The sequence below is a fragment of the Sarcophilus harrisii genome, chromosome 1, assembly GCF_902635505.1.
Source record: "Sarcophilus harrisii chromosome 1, mSarHar1.11, whole genome shotgun sequence".
Taxonomy (NCBI): Eukaryota; Metazoa; Chordata; class Mammalia; order Dasyuromorphia; family Dasyuridae; genus Sarcophilus; species Sarcophilus harrisii.
The window spans coordinates 578,097,088-578,109,007 of NC_045426.1; the positions used below are offsets into that span (position 1 = coordinate 578,097,088).

An 11,920-nucleotide genomic window follows, 5' to 3' on the forward strand; every position below is an offset into this window, starting at 1 on the left:
CTATGATTATCTTTCCTATCTCTCTTCTCCAATGAAGTGAGACTACCAGCTCATCCCAATACATATCTTATGTCCACATATTGGAAGCTCTAGTGCTTCCCAAAGTGCACTTCTTTCTCCCACTTCTCCCTAGAAATCCTGCCTTCCCCAAAAGCACTTCAAATTGAGTCACAAAGAGTGGATTAAATAAATCCACTGAACAACAAAAACTAAAAACCTGAATTTAAATCCAGGGTTTGCTATTTATCATCTGTGTAATATTGGGCAAGTTGTTAACCTATTCAAGCCTGTTTCCTCATCTGTTAAATGATGAGGTTGGATGAGGTCACCTTTGTTATCCTTTGCCATTCTACTTTTAGGATCCTTAGAGATGATCTATTTGACCCCTTCATTTTACAAAACGAGGAATATGAAGGCTTTGGACATAGGGTACATCATTAAGTGAAGTTCCTGACATTTCCTAGTTTATGGCTAAACCCAGATTAGAACTCAGTTCTCTTAGGTCCACTGTTCTTTCCATGAAATAATCCAGACTCTAGAGCAAAACCTCTACATCCCGGCTAAACATGGGTTGTTGCATAATAAACACATTTTAAATGAATTGCTGGGTTCCAGAATCCTTTCACAGAGGATAACCAGTTAATGGATATTGCTCTAACAGACATTTTGCTTTCAGTGAAATGTGTTTAGAGCACTGGAAAATATATTCATTTCACAGATCTGTTCTTTCAGACTTGTTTTCCTTTGTTTGGGAATTCACAGAGCTTACATTTTTAACAAGTTGATTCCCTTGCTGAATATAATTTTTAAAACATTTTATTAGTTTCCCATGTAGGTTTTATTTGGGTGCCTAAAATCTGTATCCTTTTAGCAGCTACTCAGCTAAAATCATTTAATTTTATTAAGCTTCCAAGATGGGAAACCACCAGGCGACCAGTAAAAAGGAAAAGCTCTTTTTATAAATAAACCTGAAGACTTTAAGAAAAATATCACCAGAGACCTCCATCATGTTGGCTGTTGTCAACATCCAATTTTACTGGTTCCATATTGGTTTCAGGGTAGGTGCCATCTTGGATCCTTTCTTAAGAAGCTGATTTGGAGGAGAGTTCAAGTCGTATTTTGTCAAGCCAAGTAGTTTGTACATAATCTTGGAATTACTAAGCTTCAGACAAGAAAGGGTCCTTTGAGATCATCTAGACCACCCTCTTTCATTTTATAGATGAGGAAACTTGAGGTCTGTAGAAATTAAGTGACTTGGCCAAGAGCACGTAGAATTAGCTGAGTAGCAGCTAGAATGCGGGTGTCCTCATTCCCAGGGCAGTAGGCTTTCGACTATATAATAATGTCTTTAACACATCATATCCCTAAGAAATGGTCACATCATTATTTTAAATTAATTTTTAATGGGTTCTGACATTTAAGAAGCCATGCTGAAGAGAAGGAAAAGCCAAGTTAATGCCTAAATAATAAAGGATTTTCTGGATTTAGAAAGAGTTCTATAGCTAGAAGGCAACTTTAGTTTTCTGAGTTTTGTTACTATGTTTAACCAAGTCTCTGAAAGGAGGTAGTTTTATATCTTAGGTGTGGCAGTCCATTCTGTGGAGTTGGGAAAGGGTCAGGATATGATTTCATTGATCTAGGAAATTCCTGTATAAGGAAACTCCCTTTTCCAATCCACTTCAACACCTTCCCTAACTTGGAGTCTCATAGGATTGCCTAGAGCTCTGAAAAGGCTTCATTTTTTTTTTTCCTACAAGGGTGAAAAAAATATTTATATTATGACCTTTCATCGATTCACATTTTAATGTTTGCAAAAAAATGACATCCTCATATCTCCTACCCATTTATCAAAAAGTTTTACATATTTACAAAAATATTACTGTGCATGTTTCTCATACCATAACCATTTTTGCTGTAGAATTGTTCACACTTAAGGCAACTAGGTGGAGTCATGTTGATAGAGTGCTGGACCTGGAGTCAGGAAGACCCATCTTCCTGATATGACCTTAGATATTTATTAGCTCATTAGTGACCATGAGCAAGTCACTTAACCATGTTTGCCTCTGTTTTCTCATCTGTAAAATGAGTTGGAGAAAGAAATGGCAACCCATTATCTTTGCCAAGAAAATCTCAAATAAGGTCATGGAGAGTTGGACACAACTGAAAAATGACTTAACAACAACAAATATTCTAATATTGTTTAATATTTATCGTGGCAACTATTCTCAGTAAACTATAGGCTTCTTGAAAGTAGGGAACAGTAATCCCTAATCAAGTACTCCTGTTTGAGCTAGTTCTGTTTCTTTACGTCAAGCCTAAATTTACCTATTTATATCTTCCAGCCCCTGCTAATATAATCCTTCCCTCTAGTCCCAAACAGAATGCATGTAACTGACTTCCCTGTGACTTTTCTTTAGACACTTGGAGTCCTCAGTCTTCCTTTCCCCAAATGTTCAGGGCTCTATCCACTGAACCACATTGCCTGTTCACAGAAATGATGTTATCCTTCTCCTAAGAGAAAGACCCTTTGTTTTGGGGCCCAGTGACCCTTTCCTTAGCTCTACATTTTCACCAGAGTTCCAATATGAGTATCAGACTTACAGGTCAGTAGTTTCCAAAACATCCTCAGGAGCCTTTTGCAACAGCAGCAACAATAATATTGTAACGTTTTAAAGCACTTTACAATTATAATCATATTTATTCTTCACAGGAATCCTCTAAGGTACATATGATTATTATTATCCCATTCTACAGAAAAGGAAACTAAGGGAGAAAGATTAAGTGATTTGCCCCAGATCGCATAATCTTACCGAGATTTGAACATGAGTGTTCCTGACCACCAATCCAGCCCTCCTTTTGCTACCCAGACAGACAGATGTACACATAGCACCTCGGCTATTCAATAGTGGCCAGTGTATTTTGGTGAACAATTCCACCATTTCATCCTTGAGTTGTTTTCAAATAAAACCATGATTCTGGTATCCTGTTGATTTATCTACATCTGCTTTGCCAGTGACGTCCAGAACATTAACAACTTTTTGAGCTAATACCTCTGACCTGTCTGCTTTCTTTCTTTCTGCCTGTCGCCAGAATGTATATAGGTGTGAGAGGCAGAGATGGGGAGTGAAGGAGAAGGGAATGAGGGAAAGAGAGAGAAGCTGAGGGAGGAAGAAGAGCAAAAGGGAAGAATTTTTGTCTCTTACCTCAAAGAGGTAGCTAGCTGGTATCACAGAGAGATAGCTGAACCTGCCTCAAATAGTTAACAAGTCTGTTTTCTTAGCCTCAATTTCTTCATCTATAAAATGAGAGGGTAATAATAACACTTACTTCCCAGGGTTGTTGTAATGATTGAGTCAACTTTTTCTCTCTCTTTCTCTCTTTCTGTCTGTCTCTCCCTTCCTCTCTCTTTCCCTTCTTCCCTGTCTCTCTCTCACTCTCATATCTTTTCTCTGTCTCTGTCTCTCTTTCTCCCTCTTCTTCCCTCTGTCTCTGTTTCCCTCTCCCTTTCTGTCTCCCTCTTTGTAACTCTTTCTCTTTGTGTATCTGTTTCTCTTTGAATCTCTGTCTGTGTCTGTCTCTATCTCTGTCTGCCTGTCTCTGTTTGTCTCTGTCTCTATTTCTCTGTCTCTCTCCCTTTCCCACTCCTTCCCTCTCTCTGTCTCTGTCTGTCTCTTGAGTCTGTATCTCTTTCTGCCTCTGTCTCTCTCACTTTCCCTTTCTGTCTCCCTCTCTGTAATTCTCTCTGTCTCTCTCTAAATCTTTCTGCCTGTGCTTGTCTCTGTTTGTCTTTGTCTGTCTCTGTCTCTGTGTCTCTCTGTCTCTCTGTCTCTGTTCCTCTCCCCCTTCTTCCCTCTCTCTGCCTCTGTCTGTCTCTGAGTCTGTCTTTCTTTCTGCCTCTGTCTCCCTCTCCCTGTCTCCCTCTGTGTAACTCGTTTTCTCTGTGTGTCTGTCTTTCTCTTTGAATTTCTCTGTCTCTTTCTGTGTCTGTCTCTGTTTCTGTCTGCCTGTCTCTGTCTCTCTCTTTGAATCTCTCTGTCTGTGTCCGTTTGTCTCTGTCTGCCTGTCTCTGTCTCTGTTTATCTCTGTCTCTTTCTCTCTCTTCCAATTCTTTCTCTCTCTATCTCTTTCTGTCTCTCTCTGTCTCCATCTTTCCCTCTCCTACTTTTTCCCTCTCTCTGTCTCTGACTCTGTCTCTCTTTCTGCCTCTGTCTCTGTTTGTCTCCCTCTCTGTAACTCTTTCTTTCTGTGTGTCTGTCTCTGACTCTCTCTGTCTTTGTGTGTCTCTGTCTCTGTGTTTCTCTGTCCCTGTCTGTCTCCCTCTCTCTTTGTCTTTCAGTCTCTCCCTGTCCCTTTCTCCCCCTCTCTCTCCCTTCCTCTCTCCTTCCTTCTCCTTCTCTCTGTAACTCTTTCTCTGTGTGTTCTCTCTCTCTCTCTCTCTCTCTCTCTCTCTCTCTCTCTCTCTCTCTCTCTCTCTGTGTTTGTGTGTGTGTGTGTGTTCCCATCTCTCTCTTTGAATCTGTCTCTGTCTCTCCTTTCCTTCCCTCCCTCTCCTTCCTCTCCATCCCTCCCTAACTCTCTTTCTCCCCACCAGAAGGCAGGAGGGGCTAGATTCTCATGAGCTCCTAATTGTAGACAGAGCACCCATTGAATCTGAAGGTAATATCTGTTCTCTGCTGAGTAGCATAGTAGAGCTGCAACATACAGATTAGGAAACTAAAGGTCAAAGAGATTGTGACTTGGCGAGGGAGGGCTGGTAACAGATGTGAATTGTGACCCCAGGTTCCCTGACTCCAAACCCAGTGTGCCCGAGTGCTGTAGCAGGCATTAATATTACACATGTTATTTTAGAAACAAATCATAATTCTTTTCTTGGACAGTTAGGATCCATGTTTCTTTTTTCTTGCTTGCTTGCTTTTTTACAGGGATGGTGGTTTCCTGGTGTGAGTTCAGAAATGCCATGTGCAAATTGTTTTCTCAGGTGGGGGGGGCTCTTGGTTGGGAAGCTATTAATTAGTTGATTCTAAGTCTCAGCCTCCGTGAGACAGAGCACAGGCATCATAAAAGTGCCTTCTTTGAAAAGGGAAATTAAACATCTGCAAATTCCATCAATTGATTTGCTAATTGTTTTGGCAACAAAGTTTTCTCACTTGATAAAGTTGCTGAAAGACAAAGTAATTTTTAATTACATTTTAAGTATATTTTTAGCATTTTATGAATTCTAGGGAGAGCAAGTTTTCTTTGGAGAACTAAATTAAGGACATAACACTATTCTATAAGCCCATAATTATTATGATTAGGAGAATGTCTGTTATACATTCCATGCAATTAAATTATGTCCCCAGACTGATAAAGATCTGTTTAGAAAAGAGAAATGGATTTTCCACAGCTGTAAGTGCATCTTAATGCAGTCTTTTCAGAAGTTAATGCATGCACCAAAATAGCGGGTTTGTATTTTTAACTTTCAAAAGCTTTCAAATATCTTTTCAGAAACTTCTATAAAATTAATCACTCAGTTTGCTTACACTGAAATCAACTAATCACATCAAAAGGGATTGAAATATCAAGAGACAGTCATAGAATTTTACAGGTAGAAGGGACCTTGGAGTTCATGTAGTGTAATCTCCATTTTAAATACTGAAAACCTAATATGCTACAAAGGAACTGAGACCTCGAGAGAGCAAGTAATTTGCCCATAGTCACATAAGAGGCTAACATCAAAGGCATGACTAGAATCCAGCTCACTTGCTTTCTAGTAACCCTACCATAATTCTTTCACTGCAATTTCTTGTGAGCAGATACAATAGCAGTGGATATGTATGCATGTATTTGTATATATGTATGTATATATACCTATACACATATATGTATAAACATAAATAAATATATATTTACGTCACTTAAATTAAATATTTAACACTCAGCTATACTGCCAGAAAATATTGCCTTTGAGGAAAGGAGCAGAGGGAGCGCGCGCGCGCGCGCGTGTGTGTGTGTGTGTGTATGTTTTGACTTCTCAAGAAGATTTAAAAGAAGCATTTTCTGATTTCTACTTTCCCTTCAACTTCTGTTACTTCCCACCCTTCCCCAAAAATTTACCTTGCATATATTTCTCATGCACGTTACCTTCTCTGATAGAATATAAGCTCCATCTTTCTGATTTTGTATCCCCCACAACTGACACAGAATAAGCTTTTCATAAATGTTGGGTGATTGCATAATTGGGGGAAAAAATCCAAAACTTAGGGTCAAAGAACAGCAGATAGTTCATCGCTGAGCTTTCCAATCTAATAGCAAAAACTTCAGTTTGTTCATTTGGTTTTATACACTCTTTGTAATATTTTATCCATAAAAGTATAAACATCTTCTACCAGTTCTTTTCCCTCTCCTGCCTTCTTTGTGTATTGTTTTTCCCTACTAGAACATGTTCTTTGAGAGTAGAAAGCATTTTGTTTTATTTGATTTTATCCCACATATTATACAATGCCTGTCACAAATAATTAACAAGTATTCCTTTTATTTACCTATCTACATATCTGTCTATCTGCCTAGATAGTGAGATAGCAAAATAGCAAGAAAACAGGATAAACGTTTATATGCACATATATCATATATATATATATGGGCATATAGATCATACAGATATATCTAATTATATCTATCAATTCCAGTGCTTCATCATGAATGAAAATAATCTAGAATTTTCAAAAGTTAGACTAACAAAATACAAGCCAATTCCTACCAAGCTAAAAATACCAGGAAACCTAATCTGTGGCAGAGATACTAGGGTTCTGCCTCAGGGCAGTGAGATGTAAAGGGTGCAAAAATTTAACACATAAACTCTTAAAACTGCAGCCTCTGCAGTGACTAACTTTCTTTTATTCAGCTGAATTTATCTTTCTTACATTTTATATTCTTTCCATATCATGAATTATAAAGCTGTTTTGAGGGTCATCTGTGCTGCTTGCCCTGCTGGCTGCATATGTGACTGCTTATATCTCATATGGGGACCAGCTTATCTAAGTTCAGAGGCTGACTATTGGAAGTGTGGCTCCCAGGTGATGAATTTCTTTAGACTAAAAAAATAATAATAATCAATTTAGAGAATGTATAAAGACTTTAATCTGTTTCATTGGAGGGAATCCCTCTACCACTGAAATCAAAGTTTCCTTGAAATAGTAAAGTACTGACATATTTATGATCTGTTTTCCTTATTTAGCATTTGTTAAGTACTGATCATGTGTCCTGTGATATACAGGACAGATTATTATCCCCCCCCCCCCCCCACCACATCAAACAGTATCCCTCTGCCCCCATGGCTCACATCCTAAAGGAAATGAGCCATCCACAACCTCTAAAGATAAGATGAAGAAACATATTTTGATACAGATATTATAAGTTACTCTTGGAAGAGGAGACTGGCTTTTACATCAGAATCATTTCCTTCATGTCACTATTTCTGAAACATATTTCATGGTTCTCTGCTTAAAGTTCACCTCCCTGTCAAAATGTGTTAGATTTGCATCCCTGGGGTATTTGACGTTACCTCTAACCCCTTACTCTGCAATCTTAGATGCTCTAAGAAAATTGAAATATTGGCTCTCCTTTTCTACTAGTCTTTGAAAATAGTAAGCAGTGAGGAAAAAATGTCTTCTTAAATTTTTAGAGAAAAAAACATTTTAGTGAGTTACTCTTAGTTCAGTCTCAGCTGTGGCTATTAGGGTTCTTGCCAGTGAGGCTTGATGCCATGGTTTTTTGGTTCGGTCATTTAGTTTTATGAGCTGTTTCTACTGTCTCAAAAGAATTGAAAAAGTATGTGTCTATAATCCACAGGGTCTAGGAAGTCGTGAGATTACTGCCTAATGAGTGGTTAGCCTCTTTCATTCTGGGAGATGAAGTGAATGAATGAATGAGCATTTAAGTGTTTAAAGTGTATTGGACTCTATACTAACTTCTGGAGTTACAAATACAGAACCTTTCATTCTAATAAAAGGATACAACATAAGAGTGTACCAGAGAGTAGTAGCCAGGGATTGCTATTTTGGTTTAAAACGTCTAAAAAGGAATGATATGTGGAACTATAGGATAGTTGATTAACATAACCTTTCCAGTTGTTTTGATTATGAGAAGTTCAGAACTAGAAGCTCTGAGTTCTATTAAATTCCACAAATATTGATTAAAGAGCTATTGTTTGTAAGGCAATGTGCTAGCTATTAGAGATGGGAAAATGAAAAATGACAATAGTTTTTCCTCTTGGGGAACTTATGATGTAAAGGTAGAATAAGAAATGTACACAAATTGCTATTATACTAAGCATAAGGGCAAGGAAAAGGTCAACACAAAGAGCTAAAGAGATTTAAAGAGTTTGAAAAATGACTGATAGCTGGGAGATTTGGGGACATAGATGATACTGAAGAGATGACATACAGGTAAATGGCTGGATCTCTTTCTCTAAAAAGGGATTGTATACTCTTTATTCTAGGGCTTCCTCTCATTGCCAGACTGTCAGTAATCTGTAAGAGATGTGATATGGTCAGAATTAGAGTTCCATGTGCCATTTTGTTCTTAAGCGTCTTCTGTTTCAAATAGAAACTGTTTTTCTGTCAGAAAGCATAATTGTTTTTTTACTGCATGTGACTTTGAGATAAGACATGCGGTTAGAAATTCTAGTTCTGTCAAAATCATATTCAGAAATTCCAGTTCTGTCAAAATCATATTCATTTTTCGTTTGATTGTTTACTGGAAATGAAGTTAAATTATATAAGGCAGGAAGATTGGCTAATATAATTGCAACTAATACAATGTCCCCCACCCCATATTGACCAGTCTTTCCCCATAACATCCTTCTCTAAGAATTTCTTCCATCATTGGTCAGTGACCTGAATATTTGTTAACCTTGAACTTTGTTCAGGGAAATATCCCATCTCAGTATTATTGTTGTTGTTCATAATAAGAGAAAAGACTGTTCCATTTGTATCTCTACCTAGCATTATATCTAGCATAGCATAGTCAGATAATGTTTTGAAATGGAGAAGGAAGAGGTAGAGAAATAGTTAATTGATCCACAGGCATTAAGCTAAGACCTGGAGATGGGAACACAAAAATGAAAGCCCTTTCCTTTAGAGATTTTGCTATCCATTTGTAGAATATCTTGCAAATTTTTCCATTCCAATAAAATGTATGTTCCTTGAAGGCAGAAACTGTTTTTGGTAATGTTGGTGTATCTACAGTCCCTAGCATAATTCTTGTACTTTGGGGAGTGCCAGAAAGGGGTTGTGAGGATGACTTGGATTAGAATTTGTGAGTTTGCTGATATGTGGAAACTATACTCTCAGAAATTAGTACCTCCCGGGCTATTAGCCCTGCTATTTATAGCCTTAAATTACCAGGGGTTCTGAGCAACAAGTTGTGAAGTATTCAGGGTCATAGTCCCGGTGTATGTCTAGTGGTAGAACTTGAAACCAGGTCTATCCAACAAGGCTAATACTCTATTCACTATAAAGCTTTTCTTTCATTTTCATATAGTAGATACTTAATCAATGTGGATTTAAACTTATAAAGCATTGTTACTAATACACATTACCTTAATTGATCCTTACAGGACCAGGAAATAGGCAAAAAAATGTTATTTTCTCTGTTTTATAGATGAAGAACCTAAAGATCATAGTGGCTAAGGAACTTAGTGTCACAAGTATTATATGGGAGAGCTGGGAATAAAATTGCCTTCCTTCTGAGATTGCCTTCTCTTTATTGTCTTACATGTACATAATGACTTGCATACAGTCTCATCCATTAGAAGGTAAACCTCCTGAAGGCAGAGAGTGTTTTTGCCTTTCTTTAGGCATTTAGCACATATTAAACACTTAATATTTGTTGATTTGATTTATTGAGCCAGGTCTATTGATTCCATGCCTAGCAACCTTTTGACAATATCATGCTATGGGTTACAGGCAATTTGATTCCCCTCTTTCCTAGCTATTGAGCTAAAATCACTGTTTACAGGTTCAGAAATAAAAGAAGAAAATGCCTTCTAAATTCAAGTGAGGTCTTAGATAGATACTGTCAACTTAATGTATAGTTATCCCATCAACATTGTGACTTTCCTCAAAAGAGTATTTTATATCACAGGTCAGCATAAGAAATGGGAATTTTGGGGGAGTTTTGCAGAAGCTGCAGCAACATATCAGCAAATGACACAAAAGAAGTTTAGAAACTCAGAAACACATAAAATATATGTATTACAGTATTATATAATATCAATATAATTTATCTTATAATACCATAATAATTCAGATTTCTCTAGGGAAGAACAAAAAAATTTAAGTGCATTTTCTATATCACAAGGGCACCCATGCTCCTAACTCAAGCAATAATGGAAAGGATAACTATATACTGTTACCTGCACCTGCAGACAAGCACCTGAACAGTTAATTGCCAGTGTTTCATGACTGAGTGATTTTTTATGCTTTTTATTTTTGCCTCATTGGTTTACAGTGTGTATAACACCATGACTGAACTCTGAGCTAAACTTGAATGAATCAAAAGGAAAGGCTTGTAATGAGGAATAGATTCTGGATGATGCTTCCAACAAAGGAAGGGGGTGGGATGGGGATGAGGAGAGGCTAAAGGGTGTAAACTACTCATGGTTTGCGTTCCTAATCCCAAACTGGATAGCCAGCCCTAGGTGAAGTGGTAATGAGGGTTTATTGTACCTCATTCCAGGCCCATAAGCACATATGAGTCAGGATCAGAGTAGAGAGTTACTCCTATGACATCCATTTTCAGTATTTATAGGATCAAGGATCTGAAGCTGAAAGAGAACAAAGAAATCATCTAGTCTATCTGCACATTTCACCAGATTGCCAGAGGGGTCCGTGACACACAAAAAATTAAAAATCCAGTTATAGTAGGAAAAGGCAAACTAGTGGTGAGGTATAGGAAGGTTCTTTTCTGTCAACATCTAGGAGAAGACATTACTGATTCCGGTGAGCAAAGAGGTGAATTTTACCCAGATTTTTATGTAAATGTAATCATACGCCACTAAGAATTCCTCTTGTTTTCTCCCTAGGTGCCAGTCTCTTGGATGACCTAAAGCAGTATTTCTCTTTCCATCATTCCCACGGAGATACCATGACAGCACTGGATCCCATGCAAATGAATTACTCGGCTGCTGTTTGGGCTGTTGTCTCCTACGTCATTGCTGACCTAGATGAGATGTTGCCCAGACAATAAAAAATAAAAATTAAAAAACAAGGAAGAAACCATATTCTTTCCAGAATCCAGTATTATAGAGCCCCATAGGCTGATTTTGGTTTTGTTTCTTGACTTCAAAAAATACTTTTACCTTCTTGTGGAATGTTTCTCAACTCTGTCTTAATTCTCTTATTTTAATAGCAAGACTAAAATCTTTTATTGCCAGTATTTTATTGTTGTCCAAGTGTAACATTTTCTTAAGAAAAATGGTTTCCTTGATGAGAGTAAATACTTGAATAAATCTGTTCCATTTGCAAGAATAATATGCATTGTGTTTATTCAAAGGGATTCTGTTTTGTGTTTTGTGATTAGATGGGGAAGGATGGAGGGCACTGCACAATTCTGACACAATCATATATGCTTTACTTTTAAGGACATATCCAAGACATGTTCACCTTCAAAAAAATAAAATTTGATCAAGTCATAGGCAGCTCTTTCTGCCTGAATTCCAAGAAATTAAAAGTATAGTCCACTATTTGAAGTCACTTCTAATATAGCAACAAATCAGTCAATTAATTAACAAGTCTTTAGGAAATAGTTATTACGTACCAGGCTCTGTGCTAGACACTGAGGTTATCAGTACAGAGAATCATACAACTCCCTATTCACAATAAACCACACAGAAAGGAATCAAAGAATTATAGAATTTTGAGAGATTTCAAAGGACATC

At 37.4% G+C, this 11,920-nt stretch overlaps 1 protein-coding gene across 2 annotated transcripts in view; it reads left to right on the plus strand.

The window, feature by feature from the left end:
- The window catches only part of CPQ (carboxypeptidase Q), a 630,163-nt gene extending 618,656 nt beyond the window's left edge, over positions 1–11,507 (plus strand). For both annotated transcript variants that reach the window (XM_031947017.1, XM_031947016.1), the window contains exon 8: positions 11,066–11,507. In XM_031947017.1, coding sequence (XP_031802877.1) covers positions 11,066–11,229 — 164 coding nt within the window. In that variant the 3' untranslated portion in view covers positions 11,230–11,507. The remainder of the gene's footprint in view (positions 1–11,065) is intronic.
- The last annotated feature ends 413 nt before the right edge of the window (positions 11,508–11,920 follow it).